This window comes from Periophthalmus magnuspinnatus, chromosome 11 (genome assembly GCF_009829125.3).
Source record: "Periophthalmus magnuspinnatus isolate fPerMag1 chromosome 11, fPerMag1.2.pri, whole genome shotgun sequence".
NCBI lineage: Eukaryota > Metazoa > Chordata > Actinopteri > Gobiiformes > Gobiidae > Periophthalmus > Periophthalmus magnuspinnatus.
Window position 1 is genome coordinate 12,826,264 of NC_047136.2, and position 22,120 is coordinate 12,848,383.

General features: G+C 36.9%; 1 protein-coding gene across 2 annotated transcripts in view; it reads right to left on the minus strand.

The window, feature by feature from the left end:
• Positions 1-2,782: 2,782 nt before the first annotated feature.
• The window catches only part of LOC117378193 (oxysterol-binding protein-related protein 10-like), an 85,306-nt gene continuing 65,968 nt past the window's right edge, over positions 2,783-22,120 (minus strand). Inside the window, exons 8-13 of one of the 2 annotated variants that reach the window (XM_033974723.2) lie at positions 19,095-19,244; positions 17,580-18,072; positions 12,325-12,511; positions 11,118-11,300; positions 9,458-9,611; positions 2,783-4,561 (exon numbers count right to left, since the gene is read on the minus strand). In XM_033974723.2, coding sequence (XP_033830614.1) covers positions 4,517-4,561; positions 9,458-9,611; positions 11,118-11,300; positions 12,325-12,511; positions 17,580-18,072; positions 19,095-19,244 — 1,212 coding nt within the window. In that variant the 3' untranslated portion in view covers positions 2,783-4,516. The remainder of the gene's footprint in view (positions 4,562-9,457; positions 9,612-11,117; positions 11,301-12,324; positions 12,512-17,579; positions 18,073-19,094; positions 19,245-22,120) is intronic. The other variant, XM_033974725.2, reaches the window with a different exon arrangement.

Sequence of the window (22,120 nt, forward strand, 5' to 3'; positions counted from 1 at the left end):
AAAGTTTGGAGACCCGGGCTGTAGACTAATAACACAATCAATTATAAGTCTGTCTCGTACATTTTGACTATATGTTATCATAAACATATAAAAGTAAAAAATACTGCACTATTTGAACATTAAACAAGAGGAAATAAGTGACATTTTGTATTAAAATGTCTCCAATAAAAGGCCTGCAGATGCCACCTTCTGGGGAAACGCTGCCATTACATTGAAACGTTGAATTTGAGAATCTTGTAGGTGTTGTGCGTCTTTCTTAGTGAATCTTTTTAAAATTCTTATGAGCAAATGATAGAATTTTTGTGGCAGTTTTCTGTTTATTGGCATTGAATCTCTAGAAATTTGAATGTAGTAAATGCGAGTTATTGTTCACAATCTAATTCTAATTACACACAGTAACTATTTAAACTATAATATTAGGCCTAAGTTAGAACGTGCTATTGAATTCACTTATTGTGGTCGTCCAAAATGTTATAAAAGTGAATATTTGGGACACAGCTCTCGTCATTTCTCTGTGAATGTCTTACGGGCACTGCAGTTTTGGTTTTAAACATGTTATCACTAATGAATACTTGTACATGCACGCTTAGACAAAAAAAAATAATAATTCTCTTTAGTTTACCACTTAGCAACAAGTCAAAAGCGCTACAACTTTTAACTTTTCTTTTGTAAATTGAACAGTTTAAACAGAAAGTGACTTAAGCATCAGTTGTGTATTGTGTTTATTTGCAGTTAACAGCTTCCATACGATTTCACAATATTGCCTGGAGAGGTCAAACTAAGCCTTAATGTAACGTACAGGTGGTGTCAGTCATATTTTTTACATCGTATTTCATTGTGTTTTGTGTTATTAAAAATCTTCCATCATTGACTTTTGCGTTTGAGCTCAAAATGGTACAAATCTCACTGTCTCTGTTCAAAGTTTACATTTTAACTTCTGTTCTATCATTATTAAATATACACTTCAATGAACAAAATAGTCTGTACTGAGTTATTTTTAAATGGCTTTACACTATGTAACTTTTCTTGTGAATGGTACGTCACCTGCTCGTCTCCATGGACGTGGTAATGCCTGGAATGATTCACAGTATGGCATTAAACTCGTCAATTTTACATGTAACAGATGTTTTACTGCTAAAAAACATGCATTCTTACTGTAAACATGGCCTTCTCACCACAGATCTGACCTGTAACTTAGCTTTGTGGTAGCATTTCATCGTTATCATAGAGAAATGCAAGTTTCATCCCCTTATTGCCAAACATTCCAGGCAAATCAATAACTTCTCCATGGACACAAGAATAAAAAAATAGAAAGTGCCACAATGTACTTAAACACTTCTTATCTTTACATAGACTTAGTAAATATTTATTGGTTTGTTGTTTTTTAAATATTTATTTTCCAGTAAAGTCAGTACCAACTTGGCCACCAGACTTGTATAGATGAGAGTGGCAGTGGCTCAGTTGGTAGAGCGCTCATCCTCTGATCTGAAGGTTAGTGGTTTGAATCCTTTCCTCGACATAAACATAGTTGAACGATTAGATCCACTGACCCACAAGTTGGCGTTACGATTGTAGCTTTCACAGATCAATGCTGCTGTTGTGCTACATAAAAATGTGACCCTTTAGACGTGTTCATTTTGAAAAGTGAATAAGCAAAATTTACACTTTAGAAATGGGACTGAAATAATTTACAGCACAGTAGTTAAATGTTGAACCACTTGATGGCAGCATTCGCCTTTATACATTACACATTAGCTCTTTCACTGATCCAATTAATTCATTCCAGATTGACGGTCACATTAGCATTTTAGTTTAGATTTTAGATTTTGTTTCTCGTTTTAGCCTGTGGATATTATAACACAGGCAATAACAGCTTCATGATTGACAGGACCCCAATAAAAGAAACATAGAAACAGGCATCGCTCATTAAGTAGCAGAGGAAGGAGTGGAATAAGACTTGGCTTGTTATCCATCTTGAAAAGGTGAAAGCTCTTTGATGGTGTAAGATGCATGTATGCACATTTAACCTCCATATGGGACACATGAAACGAGTGCAAATGAAAAATGTATGAACTTTTCTTGTTTAAATTTACATGAGGCACAGCCAATGTTGACCGTTTGAAATGGAGGGCATCCTATAGAGTCCTGTGTTCTCAACCAATATCTTCTGTCTCTCTGTCTCTTTGGAAAATGGCTACGGTATTAAGTAACATCTGAGGCAAAGCTGCAGTAAAAGTAGATTTAAAATTGAACAATAATGATTTTAAAGGCACATTTACTGTTTTAAAAATGACACTGCTGAAAGGATTGTATTGAACTCTAAATATAATGTGTTTGCAGTTAACGTAATGTTTTTCATGCTGTTATAAATACTCTTACTATAGAGCTATTTTTAAATGATTTATTACAGGCACCACTGGCTTGTCTCCATGGAGATGTTATTAATTTACCTGGAGTGTTCCATAGTGGCATTAAATCTCTCTATTTAGCATTCATACAGTTATTTTCATTGCTCAAAAATACCTTGAAAAAACCTGTATTGCTGTCACTTCTCTCCTAACATAGCGAGGTGGTGTCTCCATGGAGATAGATATGCTTGACTCTGGAACCTTTTATCCGGGAAAAAGCAATAATATCGTCATGGAGACAAGCAGGTGACATACTCTCCATCATAAATGTTGCATAGTCCACCTTTTTTGCATATTTTCCCCATCCTAACAACTATTGGCCTTAGTTTGTATGCAGTATTTTATTAAAAAAATAAATCACAACAAATATTTTTGATACTCAAAGGTTTTTATTATTATTCATCTAAAGTTTGCGCTACATCAGAATATATCCATTCATGAAAAACTGTCTAAAACCTGTTTCGTTTCTGTGTAAGGCTTAAAAACGTGAAACAAAAATATTAGTTTAGTCTTTCACTGAGGCTACTGACCTGCACCTGGATTTAGTACAATTAAACAGTGAGAATAAGGCAGTATAACAACTGTTTATAGACAATAGTGTAAATACTCAAACTGGGAGTGCACTAACTACGAACAACTGAATGATCTCATCTCAACACCTACAAAATCAACTTGAAATATTTGCAAATGACATGACACTGATTCAGAGGTAGTAATGCCAAAAATATTATAGAGCTGGAATATTTAAAGAATAACGAAATGCTGCCATGTTAAAATAAAGTCTGTGTTTGTAATAGGACCAAATACGTCACGGAGCAAACTGCTGATGTGCTAAAATACATTCATAATAGAAATACATCAATGGAGGGACAGCTGCGCAAAAGTACAGTCTCTATGGATTTCTGAGTGATGAAGACTTGGAACTGTTCCCATAGCGATTGACAATTTGAAAACTTCTAGCTTTTCAGTGATACAAAGTCCTCAAAATGGCGCCTATTACAGGAAGCTCAAACACGTCAATAAAAGAAGAGTGAATCGGTTGTAAAGAGAGAAACAAAGCTATAATAATTGCAGTATTTTCATCGCTGTATAAAGCAACATTAGGCGTTTACATTACATTTTTAATTTACTTTAACATGTTAAAATCCTCTATTGTACTAAAACTATTTTGTATAACTGTGTTGTAATGTTGTTTTTCTCATCAAAACGCTCAGAAATCAGGGGACATAGGATATACTAAAGTAGCCCAATAGTTTCCTACATGAACAATAAAGGCTTAACTTAACCTACGTTTTGAAAAATCCAGAATAAAACTTTTTTATAGGACCTTTGGTAATCGCGTTGATAATAACCTGTAACTGAACACGTTTGATTTAACTCTTTCCCAGTTGGGTTATGGCTGTACTGCTTTTCATGGCTACACAAATTTCAGAAATACATTAGACTAACGTGTGTGGCTATTTTCTGACAGGAGAAAAATAAAGCAACACTAAGGAATATTCATCTGTGGTAATAAACGTGAACAGTTAACATGTTACTGAATCATTCAAATGCTGCACGATGAACCAAAAGCTCTGAACCAAAACTGTGTGATCACATTTATACATTTATATAAAACACTAGTGGTGAACTTCAGTACTGTGCATGTGCAAAAAATGCCTTGGCAAAGTGAAAAATAGAAATACTCTACTGTTAGTTACTTCAATAGTCTTTAACTTTATGTATAAAAATGTAGTTCTTCTTGGATTCCTTTGGCACCTCATTGTCCTCACAGGGTGAATCCAGTTTCTTCCAAACTTGCGTCGTCAAAGGCTGCACCTCATTTCTGTACACTTGTTTCCTTGACAATTCCTCAATTAAGCCCCGCCCACTGAGAAGAGATGCAGGTTGTGTGTACTCGGCTCTTTTCCTGTTGAGGAGTTGAGGAGGCAAATGAACAGAAACAGCCCAAACCTACATTTCTCGAGTCGTCCATAGGAAACATCTCTTCTACTAAATGGAATTGGACCAGTGTCAACATCTCCAAAGGTCTTTAGGGTTCAAAGGTCATCCAGGCTGACCTCTGCAGAAGAAGCTCGTGTTTCTGTCCGAGAGGAAGAACGACACCATCAGGTTGATTTCCACAGAGGAGTGTTGTAGACCCATCCTTCACCCTGACAGAGAAACACAACAATTAATATGTACATGTCGGAGCGGTTGTTTGCAAAGTATTATCTTAAAACTAGATGATTATAAGTTTAAGTAAAAATAACAATCCCCAGAGATATTTCAAAACCCAGTTATAAAATGTCATTGTATACTGTATTCAAGGATAGAAACACACTTAAAGCTTTTTTTTTTTCTTTTCCTTGTATTAAGATTTGAGGCATTTACCAAGTCCACATATAAAAGAAAACTTGTAAAGGTGGACTATGTAACTTCACCTAGATGTTATTGTTTGCCTGAAATGTTTCACAGTATGGCATTAAACTTATCCATCTCCATAGAGACAAGGAGATCGCAAGTTACAGTTCATATCTGAGGATAGTGCAGTAATGTTGAGATTAAATATTTATTTATTTATTTATTTATTTATTTATTTATTTTTTTTTTTTTTTTTATTTTGAAGAACACCCAGTGACATAGAAACACATACAATATTTACAGCTTACTATTTACAGAGAAAGTTGTGTTGATGTGTAAAAGTGTTAGGGGGGGGGGAGTACAGTACGGTACCTGCATTATTCTGTCTTGGTTGGTTTTCTTTGTAAGTATGCGTGTGTGTGTGTGTGTGGGGGGGGGGGGGGTGTATGAGTGTGTGTGCGGAGATAAAGAAGTAATACTAATAATATTAATAATAAAAGTAAAGATAACGATAACAGGTTTTATTATTGCTGTCATACTCAGTGTTGGTCAATATTGCTCTATGTTAGTTTTGTGGTCCTAATGGTGGTATTGGTTATTTAGATTTAAATGTAAAATGTGTGTGCATGCGTGTCCTGTACAATGCATTAAAAGAGGCAAGGTTTTGGTGAGCCCGCACTCAAGGGGCAGTACCCCCTAGCAACGCGCCCATTCCTTGCTAACCCTAATCTTTTTATGTATTTGTTGTCAATTATTATTATTATTGATTAATAATTAATTTATTATGATTAATAATTGTTATTATTGTGTATATATATATATATATATATATATATATATATATATATATATATTATATATATGTGTGTATATTTAAATTATTATTTAATAATTCATGTTCTTTATTTTAATATTTAATATGTGTGTTTATATTCATCCATTTATTTATCTCCATCAGAACCACAAATTAATTCAATAAATAAATTAGTTAATGAATAAGGCAATAATAATGACAATAATAGTAGTGACAGCAACAATAGAAACGTGTACATACAATGAAAACAATAACACAACAATAATAGTGATATACAGCAATAGTGGTGGTATGATTGCAATTATTGTAATAAAGTTTACATAATGTCGTGTGTGTGTGTGTATGTGTGTGTGTGTCTTTGTAGGAATGGGGGGGTGTATAGGAGTGTGCGTGGCATTCTCATAATTACTATGTTAATGGTGTTGTAATAGTCTATTGGTGGAGTTTATGTTGTTGATATTGATGACTGATTGAAAATAATATTGAAGTGGTTTATGAATGGTGTCCAGGTTTCCATGAAAGACGGTATGTCATCCTCAAAGTATGCTGTCATTTGAGAGGTTGAAATGTGATGGATGAGTGAGTTAGACCAGTGTTTGATGTTTATTGACTGTTTTGATTTCCAGTTTTGTAGAATTATTTTCTTGGCGATAGTTAGAGATGTCAACAAACTGTTTTTATATTTAGGTGGTATGGTGAAAGTTGTAATAATGCCAAGTAAACATAGGGATGGGGAGGGAGGAATTCTGCAGCTCAGGATGTCTGTGAGTTTGTGTGTAACTGTGTTCCAAAAACCCTGAACTGGTGAACATTCCCAGAGTGCATGTAAATAAGTGTCTGTGACTCCCATGGTGCATTGTGAACAGGTGTCTGTGTCTGTTAGTCCCATTTTGAATTTCTTGTATTGGGTGATGTGTGTCCTGTGGATAACTTTGTATTGGATAAGTTGTAGATTAGTGTTGGATGTCATTGAGAATGTATTTTTGCAAATTTCTGTCCAGAGTTCGTATGTAGGTGGTGTATCTATATCTGTGTTCCATTTGAGTTGTGGTGCATGTATTATATTGTCTGAATGGATAAGTTTGTATAGTTTGGAAATGAGTTTCTTTGGTTTCTTGATATTCTTTATGTTTTCTAATAGTTGAGGGGGATCCAGGGTATTATTAGTTATATTAATCTTGCTTTGGATAATGGATTTGATTTGTAAGTATTGAAAGCGATTATTGTTGTTGATTTCGAACTGTTCCATAAGTTGTCTAAATGTTATGAATTTATTGTTGTGGAATAAGTGGTGAAGGTGAGTGATGCCTTTTTGTTCCCATGTGCGATAGTGAAGTGGGGTACTATTCATGTGAAAGTCAGGGTTGTGCCAGATGGGGGTGTATTTACAAGGTGCCGTGGAAGAATTAGTTAATTTTAAGGCTTTCCACCAGGCTGTCAGAGTTGTTGAAATGACTGTGTTCTTGAAGCAGTTATGTTTTTTGAGAGTAGTATTCATTGAGGGTATGTCTGCCAAAGAAAGATTTTTTAAATATGACTGTTCCAAAGAAATCCATGTGTTATTATTGTATGTTTGTCCTGTCCACTTAACTAGATATTGTAGTTGATTTGCCAAGTGATAGTGGATGAAATTTGGTGCTTCGAGGCCGCCTTGTGCTTTGTTTTTTTGTAATGTTGAGAGTTTGATTTTTGCTTTTTTGTTCTTCCAATAAAAGTGTATCATTAATGAGTCTAGTGTCTGAAACCATTTGTCCGGAGGTGTAGCTGGGATGTTTGCAAATAGGTAATTCAGTTTGGGGAGGATTTTCATTTTTACTGATGCTATTCGTCCTATTAGTGAAAGTGGTAAGTTTGTCCATCGTTCAAGGTCGTTTTCTATTGTTTTAAGCAGAGGGTTATGATTAAGTGAGAACAACTCTGACAGCCTGGGGGAAATGTTAATGCCTAAATACTTAATGTTACCTGTGTGCATACCAGGGAATGAATCCTGAGCTGCAGAACTTCCTCCTTCATCTGAGAGAGGGAGTATTGTTGATTTGTTCCAGTTGATAGTGTAGTCTGATATGGATGAGAATGTATTTATAATTTTGAAAGTTTCGTGTAATGATTGCTGTGGTTTTTGTAGGTACAGTAGAATATCATCTGCATATAGGCTGATTTTATGATGTGTGTCCGAGACGTATATTCCTTGTATGCTGTTATTTTGGCGTATTGCTACTGCAAGCGGTTCAATGAATAAGGCGAACAGCGAGGGAGAGAGCGGGCATCCTTGTCTAGTGCCCCTGTGCAGTGTGAACGAAGGTGAGGTGATACCATTAGTTGTGACTGTGGCTCTAGGTGAGGTATAGAGTGTCTTAATCCAGTGGATAAATGACTCCCCGAAGCCAAATTGATGGAGTGTGTGGAAAAGAAATGTCCAGTTTACCTTATCAAAAGCTTTTTCTGCATCTAATGAGGTTATGATTGTCCTGATATTTGATTGTTGAGCGATATTGATGAGGTTGAATAATCTACGAAGGTTGTCTGAAGAGTTTCTATTTTTGATAAATCCTGTTTGGTCGGGGTGAATTAATAGTGGTGTAACTTTTTCTAGCCGGAGGGCAAGTGCTTTTGTAATGATTTTTAAATCTGTATTAAGTAATGAAAGAGGTCTATAGCTGGTGGGTTGGGTTGGGTCTTTGTCTGGTTTAAGTAATATTGTTATGGCTGCTGTATTCATATGAAGAGGGATTTGAGATGTATTTTTTATTTCAGTCACTGTCCGGTTGAAAAGTGGTGATAGTAAATTCCAAAAGTGCTTATAAAATTCAGGGGGGTATCCGTCGGGACCGGGGGCTTTGTTGTTGGGCATCTGAAGGAGGGCTTTATGGAGATCTTGCAGTGATAATGGTGCATCTAAGAATTCAGCCATATCGGAGGGTAATTGTGGTAGGTTTATGTTTTGGAAAAATGATTTAATTGCTGTTGGATTGGATTCTTTTTCTGATGAATATAAGTTCTTGTAGAACATACGGAATGTGTTATTAATTTCTTGTGGATCATGAGTGATGAGATTAAATATTTATAATGTTACTATTTTAGTTTTCTCCATAAGCCTGAGATTCTTCAGTATAAATAATTCCACTGAAGGTTAATAAACTATAATGCCGTCGAAAAGCTGAGGTCAGCTGTTCACAATTTATATGGAAAATGTATGGATCTATGGTAGCAGTACCAGTAGGAGGTAGCAGCAGTAGGAGGAGGAGAAGGAGTAGTAGGAGAAGGAGTAGCAGCAGTAGTAGTAGTAGTAGGAGGAGTAGAAGGAGGAGTAGGAGTAGTAGGAGTAGTAGGAGTAGTATTAGTAATAGGAGTGGAAGTAGTAGTAGGTGTAGTAGTAGGAGGAGTAGGAGTGGTAGCTTTTACCTCTGTTTCATTCCTCTTTATATCTGTTTTAGTTAGTTTAGTTAGGTTAGTTCTAATAATAATGTACACTAGTAACATTACATAATACTTGTATAGCAGTTTTCAAGTTTCAACGTATCTAATTTCTCGTGTATATAAGCAAAATGTGTCATACAGATTTTTTATAAGCAGCACTTGAGGTTAAAATAAGTCTGCTGTGTACTGTCTGATGGCAAAACTATGGTCTCAGAGAGCTGTGATAAGCGCTTATGAACTCATCTCTGTGAATAACTAGGATTCTCAGAGTGCACAAGGTAAGTGAGTAATACCTTTGGACCACTGCAAACCATTTAAAATAAACTATTTCTGTTTTTCATGTTAAAGTTAATGTTGCTGTACCTTTTTTTTTTTACTGTTTTAAGTAAAAATATGGTACAGCACCTTTAACCTTGTTCATTTCCGATCTAAAATATAAAAATATCTTGTGTGTTGTGTTCTGTTGTCATGGTACCTCTTTGGTGAAGTATTTGGGGGTCCAGGGCTTGTTGTTGGCGTTTCTCTGTTTCTCTTCGCTCCTCTGCCTCTCCTCCAGTCTGTGCTTGTGCTCCGTCGCTTCGTCAATGTTCCCCTCCTTCAGAGACTTGGTGACGTGCTGCCACAGCCTCCTGAGTACATGAATACAACAGGGACTTTCAAAGTATCAGACATGATTCATAATACGTTTCATAATACCAGTTGTCAAAATCAAACCATGACGAAAACAGGAATGAACCTTGACCTAAGCAGCTGTTGTAATAAAAAAAACATGAAGAACAAAGCTGTTGGGCAGTTTGAGGCGTTGCCATAGTAGTTGATAGTAATCCAACACATGAATTACTGGCTGAACCTAATTACTGCCTAAATGATTGGAAGTTGGCGAGTATAGGGCTATATTTTCAAGAAAAATCCTCAAACTGCAACAACAAAGCAATGTAATCTGTAAGGGAACATTGGGACTAAAGTGAGACAAAATCCATGACTAAACCTGGACTAGAACAGGATCAAACCAAGTCTGAATCAGGACTAAATTGGATTCAAACTAGGAGAAGTTTGAACGCACCCTTAATCTTTCCTCTACATCCTCTTTTCTCAAAGTAACTCACTTCATGTCCTCATAATACCTGTCTAATACTGCCTGAGCAAATCTAAGAAAAAAAGGACGAGGAGTAATGTAGGAGTCCAGTCTGAACTAAAGCAGCCAGAGCGTCTTTTCTTATCGGCTCAATATTAATCATGTGTACATATTTTTTGCACTAGAGTTGAACTTATATTTTGTATTACATAAACATTTCTGTAGAGTGTTGAATAATTAACCTCTATGACACACACAGACTGTATAAAGAAGTGAACTAAGTGAGTGTGATATCACCCCGAGTGTTCAGCCCCAGTCAAATGAAGCTCATTGAGGCTAGCGGTTATGGGGCGAATTTGGAGCCAAATTTGGACATATATTTGGATTTCTGTCTGCGAGTATCATAGCAAGCAACGAGCCAATCCAAGCGAGGCTGTTGAAGGTAAACCAGCCCCTGCCTGTCGACACTGGAAGGGGCTGGTTTAGCAGGGAGCAGGAGCTTGGCAACACTGTCAATCAAACCTGTTGTTAATGGTAGCGGGAGTGACTTCGGGGAAAGAAGGCGCCTGAATTGTCTATTAATAATGTTCATATCTTGAATCACAGACAAAAGAGTGAAATAAAAACACCAGGATCATATAGAGTGGGTTAACATTTTAAGACAATGACAAGGCTCAGTGCAACAGAGAGGGGTGACAATTTTTCATTGTAACATGAATTGGAGTGAGTCAATGGAGCCGTAAGCACGCCCGTGATCACTTCCTATTTGAAACACTGCAGCTAGCATGTTAGCTATGTCCATTTACATATACAGTCTATGATGACACATAATCACACTAACTAACAAACGTAAAGTAAAGTAAGTAAACGTTTAGTTTTTATTGTAGAGTATTATGGCAGTGCAGCTCTTTTACTACATTTTCCTACATTCAAAAGTGTCCCTCTTTTTGTATAATTGTTTCAGTATCCTGAGTAGATTCAATGTTATGGTGTTATTTTCTGTAGTAATATATCACATGAATGTTTTTTACATTACAGTGCAGATCAAAGTGAAAGTGACCTGGACTCGGTGCGGCTCTGCTGGTCCACGGGCCGTAGCTTCTTCTTGGTCACAGGCAGTTTGTTTGTATCGATGACTTTGGTCTCTCCGCTGCTGTAGGTGAACTCCAGAGTCCCGTTCCACTCGCCCTGAGCCTTACACACGATGGTGTTGGTCAGGTTGTGTTTCACCTCCGCTGTCACTCTGAGCAGAGGAGCAAAACAGCCTATTTATGTTATTGTAATGAGCTTATATTTTGCGTTTAGTAGCTGCGTTTGTATGTGACACTCGGTTGCTATGCCGACAAGTTGATGTGAGTTTCTATTTGTCAGAGACTGGCTCTAATGAGTTGAGACTGCTGTTGTTTTGCTCTTGTTTTGACATGTGTTATAGCCTATAGTAGCCCTCGTGTTCAGAAAATAAACAACCAGGAGAAATTCTGCAAGGCTCCTTACCCCAGAACGCTACATTATGTACATGGTCCCATTTCTTGCATAACTGTGTAAATGATGTATACAATAGCTAAGCAATATATGATTTGCTTCTTCATTTATCTGAATATAAACTGATTATGAGAGCAGAATTTGTATGTTAGCTATGGTAAAAGTTCACAATTTGCAATGAAACTTTATCTGCTTGAATTACAACAACGCAGCTACTACTGCGCACTACTAGAGATAGACTCATATATCAATATTTGCACTTTTTACCATATCGGTTATCGACCTTCAATCTGCCAGACGCTTAAAGAATTCATATAAAGCTTTATTTGAACACTTTAATGTGAAGAGGCTCCTGCACAAACTGTGACTACACAGCCGTCTATTTTAAAACAGCTATGGATGGATGGATTTGTCATTTTGAATTATATAATTTGGGGAAAATAATCCGAATCATGCCTATATCAGCCCAAAAATATCAGCAGAGTTTATCGGCTATAGATTCCACTGGATTGTAAACATATTGGTCTCTACACTACACTTTAAGACAAATTATGATACAACATGTCAACATTTGCTTACTGAACTTAAATTTTTATGTACTTTTTAATAATTTCCTACTTTCCCAAGGGGTCAGAATCACAATATCCATGATAGTTACTAGTTTTTCCATTACCTGCCAGCTTCATTTGAACAACTACAGGCTCTTTAAAATGTAATGCAAACCCAGCCTCTCATCTTTGAAGTGTCTATAAATCATCAAAAAGCTCCAGGGTAACAGCTCTGACCTGTGCACCTTTCCTCCATAGAAGGGTTTGGTATGAAACGTGACAGTAGCAGAGTATCCACTTTTGGCACAGGTGATGGACACTTTGCCCCCGAGTTCGACCCAGGGCACAGTGAGGATGGAGCGGGCGTAAGCGGAGGGCAGTGTGAACACATACTCCTCATCGTGGTCCAATAAATATAACACACCTGAATAAAACAAAAAAAACATTGAACTGTGACGTGTTGTAGTGGTTTAGACATGTACTGACAATTTTTATACAAAGGGTCAATACTCTACCAATTTTGATACCACATAATAAAAAGGAGTAGACAGTAGAACAAAATAGTAGTTTCTCCTGTATAGCTCTGATAAAGGTCCAACTTTGTCCTGTTTATGAGAATTGTTTAGTAGTCTATTGATACTAGGTACACATTTTAGTATTAATTGGCATTCTTAAGTATTTAGGTACCTATATTTCGATATTTAAAGTACATACGAGGGATAGAGAGGACGCTGAGGTTAGAGCTGCCAAGAGGTGTGTGGAATTTTACATTGAGAGTCAGTATTAGTATAATTTTAAGAAGAAAAAAATCCTAATTATTTTAAACTTAAAATGGTTTGTGTTCATAAAGAGACATAAAAAATCCATATACCGGTACACAGGTTATTGAGCTTTTTAAAAATACCTTTTCTACTTAAATTGTTGTATAATTTTATCATTATTGTATTGGGAGATGGTTTCTTGCTTGGTTGTTTTGCTGTCCTTGTCTGAAAAGTTTTGGGACCGCACAGCCAAGAGGAATACAAAATAGGAGATTATGTGCGCAGGGAAAAGTGTAAAATTTATACTGAGACTAGGCTAAAATGTTGTTGGTGGTGTGTTTTTGAACTTTCATGAGAAATCCTGCCTATACAACCAACATCGAACGAGCCCAGGACACGAGGAAAACATGTCATCTCTTGTATCTTTAATTTAGATTGATTCAAATATATGGTCTGTTTCAATGCCCACGTAATCTAAAGTTATGGCCCAAAATTGAATTCAGGTGATGCAAATTGAACGTAACTTTCCATGATAAGCCGCTGCCTATGAGACACCATTAACATTTTTGTTTAAGTGAATAATCTAGTCTCACATCATTAAACCTAATCTAATCTGTCCTGGTATGTGGCATCTCAACCATCTGGCTTCACTTCTTGCTTCAGATTTTCATTATATACACGTAGCTTATGCATAATTAAGCAATAGGTAGAACAGAAGAGCTATTTCATATATTCAGCTTCACGTAATTAGTCGTGCATTATGAGTAGCAATATCTCCTTGATTGTTATAACGTAGCTAATATTTGGCTTTAGTACTTAACTTTAGTAGCGTGTTGTAACTTAATTATATTTATGCTAAAAATAAAATTTAATTCACGGGCGGTCGCTGCAGGAGAGACTCAGGTAACCTAAAATTCAGTGGTTCAATTCAACCTTAATCTAAAACGCAACTGTCAACTGAAGGCAGAAAGATGTTTAATATAGACAATGTATTTATGGTACCTCCTAATTCACACAATAAAGGCAATGAGAGCCGTATGTTGTTATTTAAAGGTCCTATATTACACAAAATGAGCTTTAAGTCATGTCATAATGTTGTTACTTCCACAAAAATATACATGGAGTTGCCTTTTGTTTCATTCACACATGTTTGAGTAACCCTGCATTATTAGTCTGCTCAAAATGCTCTGTTCCACCTTGTGATGTAATGTAGTGGTAGTTTTCAAGTTAACAGCTACCTTTTACATTTGGATTAGTAGAGAATGTGCAATTCCAGGACTGAAATTATCCAAATAATTCCAGTGAAGGCGTATGGAGTTTAAAATAGCGGAGCACAGTATTACCACATGACATCACAAGGTGGAACAGAGCGTTTTATGTCTGAGAGAAGAACAACTCCAGGTCTGTTTGTGATGAAAAAACAACATTATAACAGAGATCAGGCCTTTTAAAATCTAACTGCTGTTGTATAAATTAAAATGAATGTTTGCATAATGTGAAGAGAGACTTACAGTAACTTATATGAAGCTACGATGTTACGATACTATTTGAAGTAGTAGTTATATGGTGTACAAGATTATATTAAAGTTATTGTATTGCTATACAGCAGGTAAGAAATCTCCAAATAAGATCGGTAGGTATACGTATACGAAATTAAATTTTAATCTAGATTCAGCCGTTTGTATGCGTCAGTGATATGGTTGGTCAATATTCACTTTATTCGGAAGTTGCTGTGGGCGCTGCCATCGTCATTTGGGTTGTATTCGGGCTGCTGATCTTGACAGTAAAAAAGTACAACTATATGGACTACAAAGCCGTTTTGAAGCCTCCCGGGAAATCAGTGTTGCTGTACATCAACATTGAATATTTGACACATGTATATAATATTTTAGCAGCAAATCTTTTCCCAAATTCTCAGGATTCCCACTTAACCCGAAGTTCCTCCATAAAGAGAGCACGGTTTGAAGCATTTACGAAAAAAGGTGGGCGGGGCAGAATAAGGTCAATATCATGGTCATATCGCCTGATCCTAGTTAGTACTATCAAAATTCAAATCTGTAGCATTCATTCAGACCATAATGAGTCTATACTGAACACTTGCCTGACAGCGCCTTTAGCTTCTCTCTCCTCTGGTCACGATGAATGTTTCTATAATAATCACATGTTTACAAGAAGAGAGCACTTGTTGTAAAGCCGCGCTCTCTCCAAATGCCTGCAGTGCTAACCCCATATAATGTCATAGAGATAGTGTTATTCACGGCTTAACAATGACCCGCAGGTATCAGCAGTTTTCAATGGCGTTTTAAAGCTCATGTGACAAAATAGAAAAGCAGCATCCACTATAGAGATTAACAGTGTTGTCGGGGCTAGACGTGTGTTACAACTTTGAGATACGAAGTGCGCAAGCAAAGAAATAACTGTTCAATTTCAGACAGAGCATTTGTGAGTCAGTGATATCTAGAGGCTGGAGTGATTTGTTGAGAGGCTGCGCGCTGCTTAACAAATGATTAAGGGCTCTAATGCATAAATAAACAACAGTACAGCAAAGGGTTTAGCAATCAGGTACAAGCCATATTCAAATTAAGGAGGTTGTGGAAAGGCTGTTGGAATAGACAGCAGAGGTTGTGGGTTAGATTCCTTGGTAAAATTCAGATGATTTCACTCCATTTAAGTCAGTCTTCCATATTTATAGTCTAATTTTCTTACCCAGTATCTACTCGTGAAACAAGTTTCAATCTATGTACCATTAACGGTGTAAAGATTTATAGCTTGCACATCACTTAAATGTTTACAAAAAAATCATATACTTGTTTTAACTGGACCCTTTGGTTTAGCTGCACCAGGACAACCCCATGTATCAGGCTGAACACAGGTACAGGCTGACTGCATCCCACACCAGCAAGAGCAGAATTTACACCGGGAACAACTACAGTTCATTCATCATGGACATGGGCTTAGATTTTCCCCCTGTCACCATTGAGTCAAAGAGCTGCTCACGAGACTCTGTGTTTGAGTCAGTGAGGAGATGTGGTTCTGTAGTTCTGTCATCCTCACTTCCAACAGTAGACAGCTGTCACAGAGCGTCAAGTCTGCAAGTGACTCCATAACACATCACTGCATTGAGATGACTCGAGACAGACAACACAGGATCGACACACTCCACACTCTGCCAGGAGGTGTGTGTTTATTTATGCCAGTTCTATATTTCTCGAACATGTAACTTTCATTTACTGTCACTGAACGATGGATTTTTCTGTAAAAAGGCTCTATAGTGCTTGGAACGCGGAAGCAGAAGGAATGATGAAATATTTCATATTTCATCAAGGGCGGAAACTATTAAATAAAATGATTCAACTTAAAGTATGCACCACCATAATCTAATAATGTAAGCACTGAGCACAACTATGTTGTTTATACAGTATAATGTGTTACTAAGGTTGTCACAAAAAATGATATCCAGAACTAGAATTTGGCTTTTCCTAATTAGTTGATCTTAATCTTAATCTATTAGAAAGACCATATCTATCTATCTATCTATATCTATATCTATATCTATATCTATATCTATATCTATCTATCTATCTATCTATATATATATATATATATATATATATATATATATATATATATATAGATATAGATATAGATATAGATAGAGATAGAGATATATAAGAAATCTTTTAATTCTTTTAATTGTAGATTAACAAATTCTAGAAATAGTCAATAAAGAGTCAAAGGAAGTCCTCATTTGGAGCACGAATGGTCCTGTGATCATGTCAGACGTGGGGAAATGCCTTTGTCAAACACACACTCATCATTATCTTTCTCCTTTCATGTTTGTGCGTTCATAAAGACTTTTGGTCTTAGACTGCAGGTCTGGAGGAGTGCTGCTTTATCAGAATCTGCTGACAGAGGAGGGACTATTGATTGTTATGGAGAACTCCTATTCTTCTACAGGACAGTACCATGGATCTATAGTACAGGAACAGCCCGGTCTCTTCTTCAGCACTAAAGAGGTTTACTGGCTTTACATTCATCCTACAAGCAAAACCAGATTTCTGAACAGTTATTTTGTCAAAGTGTTCTTAAAGCTACCATTACTAATTAGACTGGCCAACACATACAACCCCCTGTTGTAATCTCACATAACACCACCAGATGCTGTCTACATTATTGCTGTCTGACAGTGCCCTTTTTATATTTCATGTGTGAAAGTACAAAAGTGAAGCCAGTCATGTGAATTTGTTGCAAAGTAATTTGCATGTCCCCACAGGGACAAATGAAGTTTATGTATCTAAAACATACTGCAACTGAGAATAGTGTGATACTAATGGGCCTTGCTGTATGAGAAAGTTTGTACATTAGGGTGGGACGAGACACAATTTCCACAAAACAAGACTAGACACGAGATTAGGTCGACGAGAACCAGACAAGTTCTGACACAATTCACAATATATAAAATGTGCGGTTCAGTTCACAATTTTTGATTTATTTGATTTAGTATTGGGTGGTAATTCTAGCACTTTTTGGAAACTATAGGAGCTCTAACTCACCAGCCCTTAACCCTTTTTGTCCGATCCAAATGTAAATACACAATCACAAAAAATCTTACGAGATAACTTGTGCGTACAATCTTGAGGCAATTTTGACTTGCGGGATCTTGTGGCACGAGATCTTGTCCCCCTAATATACACTATAAGACATATATGTAACCTCTCATTTTGTACTTACCCTCCCCCACCATGGACACTCCAATGGACATGCCCATAAACTTGCTCTTGGTCCAAACATGGGAGTTGACACACATCCTTCGCTCTCTGCACTCACAGTAAAACCCAGAGACCGGAGGGTGATGGCAAACCTGCTCTGCCACAAACCGCACCTTATATGGTCCACTCTCCTCCCCCTGCGTGTTATTCGGACCCCTGCCTGGCCCCTGAGCGCACCCGGGGTTGTTGGTTCGATTCCCAGTCCTGACTTTGTCTCTTGGTACGTCCCATGAGCAGTGGAATGTCTCTCCAAGGATGGGGTTGTAGGGTTTTTTGGCTACAGCCCCTTTCCGTCCCTCGTGGAAGGCGGTGAGATAGTACTCTACGAATCGAATGATGCGCTCCTCAGCTGTGGTCCCAGAGGTAATGGACAGGAACATGTCGGGGTGGGCCATGAAGTTAGCGTACATCTCCAACAGCGAGCGCTTCTCCAGGATAAATGTTGGCAGCACCACCTGTGAAAAGGATTGTAAGAACATGCATCATTCATGTTAAATACAGACAGTTACTTACAGATACACTGGGAACAACAGACTTTTTAATTTGAGTATTTGATTGTTGTCATTTCCAAGCTTTTCTGGTGAATGTAATGTCAAATTGTCACAATTTTTTTTTCAGTCATCTTTAGCAGTGTTTGCCAAAACTACAAACTATTTTAACACCACTGTATGATATGCACTATTCTTAGATGTTGACAGAGGTGACATGAGTCATTTTGGAAAGCTACAGTATCATTTTGCCAAAGCGTGCATAGGATTTATTTTTGAATATTTAGCCAAGAATAACCATCAATAAAAAGTTAGGTACTTATTTCCCAAAACATGCTATTTTTATCTCACTAATGTTCCTTTTTGGACATGTTTTATGTGTGTTTACTTTATTTTTTGTATACTACCAGTCAAAAGTTTGAACACACTTTACACTTTCGTTTATGTTTCATCTTTATTTCCATACCTATTTGCATTGTAGATTCTCACTGAAAGCATGAAAAACTATGAATAGACACATATGGAATGCAGCGAACAAAAAATAAACTCAACTCAACTCAAATAGTTCAAAACTAGTTTTACATTTTAGATAAAAAATAGCTTCCTTAATAGTTCCTTGACCCTGATATGACACACATGAGAAGTGAATACCATCTCAGGAGACATAAAGCTCACTGAGAGAAAGCCAAGGGTTTGCAGCTCTTTCAACAAAGCAAATGGTAGCTACTTTGAGCATTTGAATATAAATTATAAAAAATATTTAGTTGAGTTCTTTATTTTATTTTATTTTTTGCTACATAATTCTATATATCTTGCATAAAAACTTAGATGTCTTCTGTATGTAGATAAAATATAGAAAGTAGTAAAACACAAAGTAGTAAAACACAAAAAAAACTGAATGGTGTAACAATCGGTCAAAATACATGGATTAAAGAATAAGAAAATGATAAGCGTTTGAACCGTTGCTTTGGTGTGTAGCCTGAGCGTACCCGTGTGAGGTCCATGCCCAGTTTGAGCTGTGAGAGCAGGTGCAGGATGATGCTCCTCTGATCATCCAGAACGCCCAGGTCCTCCTCCTCATTGTCCTCAGAGTCCGTCATCTCTTCACACGGACTCAGATCCTCCGGCCCCGAGTGCTGCTGTAGACACGAACGGATGGTAGAGGTAAGACCAACAATGACCTGAGGTAAGACCAACAATGACCTGATACAATGTTTATTTTCCATGTAAAGGTGCAGTATTGACTTAAACTTACCTTACTGCATTTATTCAATTACTTGGCCCGATCAGGACCTCTTTAGCTGGAGAATTATATATGGTGCATGTTTTGAGTTGATGTGGCAAACAAAATGCAAAAAGTTGAACCTGGGACCTTCTTGTTGTGAGGTGCAAGTGCTTCAGCCATCGTGACCACTAATTTAACCAGTGTGGGTATGTGTTCTAGTTCCCCTTCTGTAACGGTATTAATAATAGTATCATTATCCATTCCTAAATTCTGTTGGTAAACTTCAACTTCAACAATCTTGTTCACTTACAGAATATATTGTGTTATATTGTGTTTTGTGTTTAGCTCAGAGTTGACACCTTTTGTTATTCTTGTAAGTGTTTATGTGTTAATGTAGCTGCTTTTGTACGTGATACTTGGTTGTTCTGCCGATAAGTTGATGAGAAGGTTATATTTGTGAGTTGGGTCTGTTTTGGGAGACTGGAGGGAGTCTGCTGTTGTTTTGCTCCTGTTTTGGTGTGGGTTATGTGGGTTGTGTTCAGAAAATAAACAACCAGAAAACTTGGCTTGTTTCACCAGAAAACAACAATATTATTTTGAATTGAAATGAATAACAATGTGCTTATAATCCAGTTAGATGCCTGGGGCAAGAAGTATTTTTTGTGCAATTAGAAAACAAGTTATTTCAAATATTAACTTGATTATTAGTAGAAGACTGAAATGATAATAGATACACAAACTATTCCCTTCAAAAAGAGTTGAAAAGATGAATAACATTACTTCAAATTAATTTAGCGTAATGATAGTTAATAGTGTAAAAAGGGGAAACGTCCTGTCTCGTTCATGCTGGCTTTGTCCCAGTAAAAACATATTTACTTTACAAATAAGAGAGACCTAATGGCATAAATGGCATATATTGTGAGAAAACCATTTGAGTGACTAATGTGAAAGGTTAAGAGAAGATAAACGAATGGACAGTTTCAAAAGACGATCATTTATGGTCAATTTAGTTTTTAAGGACCAAAGAATCCCAAAAATTAAACAGAATAATCATTGAATGAAATGAAAAACCCTTTCAAGTCTCATACCCAATTACAAGCCGTGTGGGCTATGAGAGAAAGTAAAAAGATGCCATTTTAGGCCAGTCAATACTTGGCCTGGTTTGAAGATAAGGTCAAAGAGCTCATTTGAAGGCTGCTTCAGAAGTGCTCAGTAAATACCAAAGATCAGCACCTCATTTATGAAGTCTGTTCATCTTAGTCAGACCGTTTTAGCTCATCTGAAAGTAAGGCTGCAACTAACTATTATTATGTCAGTAACTCGAGGGATGTACACCTCAGTTCATACAAGTATAATATAAAGAAAATATACATGAAAAAATATGCAAGTTAATGTAATGAGAATTTTACAACCATTTGTGAAAATGTTGTTTATTTTTTTCAGACAGTATACAGAAATTCTGAAATCCTCTCTGACCACTAGTGTCTCATAAACCTTTTTCAGTATAAGGGCCCAGGATGTGTAAATCTGGTGACAGCTAATGGGGATCTAACTAAATTAACAAAAATCAAACTGAGGAGAACTAATGCAGTAACTATTAATGACACTTACTTTGCCACTATAGACAAGGAAATATTCATGCTTACTAATTACAACTAATACAAATATACACTATAATGTATATAAATTATTATGCAATTACACTATAGACTGTATATATAAATGCACGCTCCAAATAGGAAGTGATCATGAGCACGCTTCCAGCTCCAACTCTGGCTCTAATTCACTCTACATTAGAAAACTGTCGGCCCTCTCTCTCTAACTGCAGCTGTCAGGCCCGTCACTTTGGTCTTAAAATGTTCGTATTAACTCGCTCTACATGATCCTGGTATTTTTACTTCGCTATGGCGTCCATAACTCAAAATATGAACATTAATATGAGACAAATTAGCTGCCTTCTTTCCCCGAGGTCGCACCCGCTAGCGTTAACAACAGGTTTGATTGACAGCGTTGCTAATCGCCTGCCCACTGCCAAACCAGCGGTGGGGGCAGGAAGGGGCGTGACCTTCAACAGCTTCACTTCAGATTGGCTTATTGGTTGCTATGATACTCGAGGCTGGAACTCCTAATATGGAACTTGACTCCAAATTCACCCCTATAACAGCTAGCCTCAATGATCTTTATACAGTCTCTGAGTTACACATCCCCCCTGTATAAGACATCTTTGCTTTGACTTCTTACAGTTACAATTAATACTCAAAACTAGTACAACACATGGAACTGAACCAAACTTCCATATTGTACGTAGGCATGTGAGTAGGAGGGAAAATATGGGCCGGATATTTCCAGGGGGAAGGGAGCGGCTGCTCATCACCTGAATATTTTATTCAGTTCATGCCAAAGCAACACTTGTGTTCACATTAGACACAGAGCACACAGTGTACCAGCTAACTCAAGGGAGTAGAGAGCAGGCTACAGAGGCGAGCGTGTTAATCTAGCTCTAAACTAACAGCGATGTATAATATTCAAGAGATATAAAGTGCAAACTGCCAGCATCATCACATAACTGCCTATGTTATTTTTTAGCCAAATTGAGTTTTCTCCAGACCATTGGCTTCATCCTCAGCCAATCAGAAAGAGTTTTATTGCCATGAAAACACAAACTGCTCCAGCCATCTTATTGACATAGACAGTTTATTTTTGTACTTGAAAACCTTGAGGGTTTTTGAGTACAAAAGGCTATTGAGACTATGAGGCTAAATATATGACTAGACTATGCATTTCAATAAA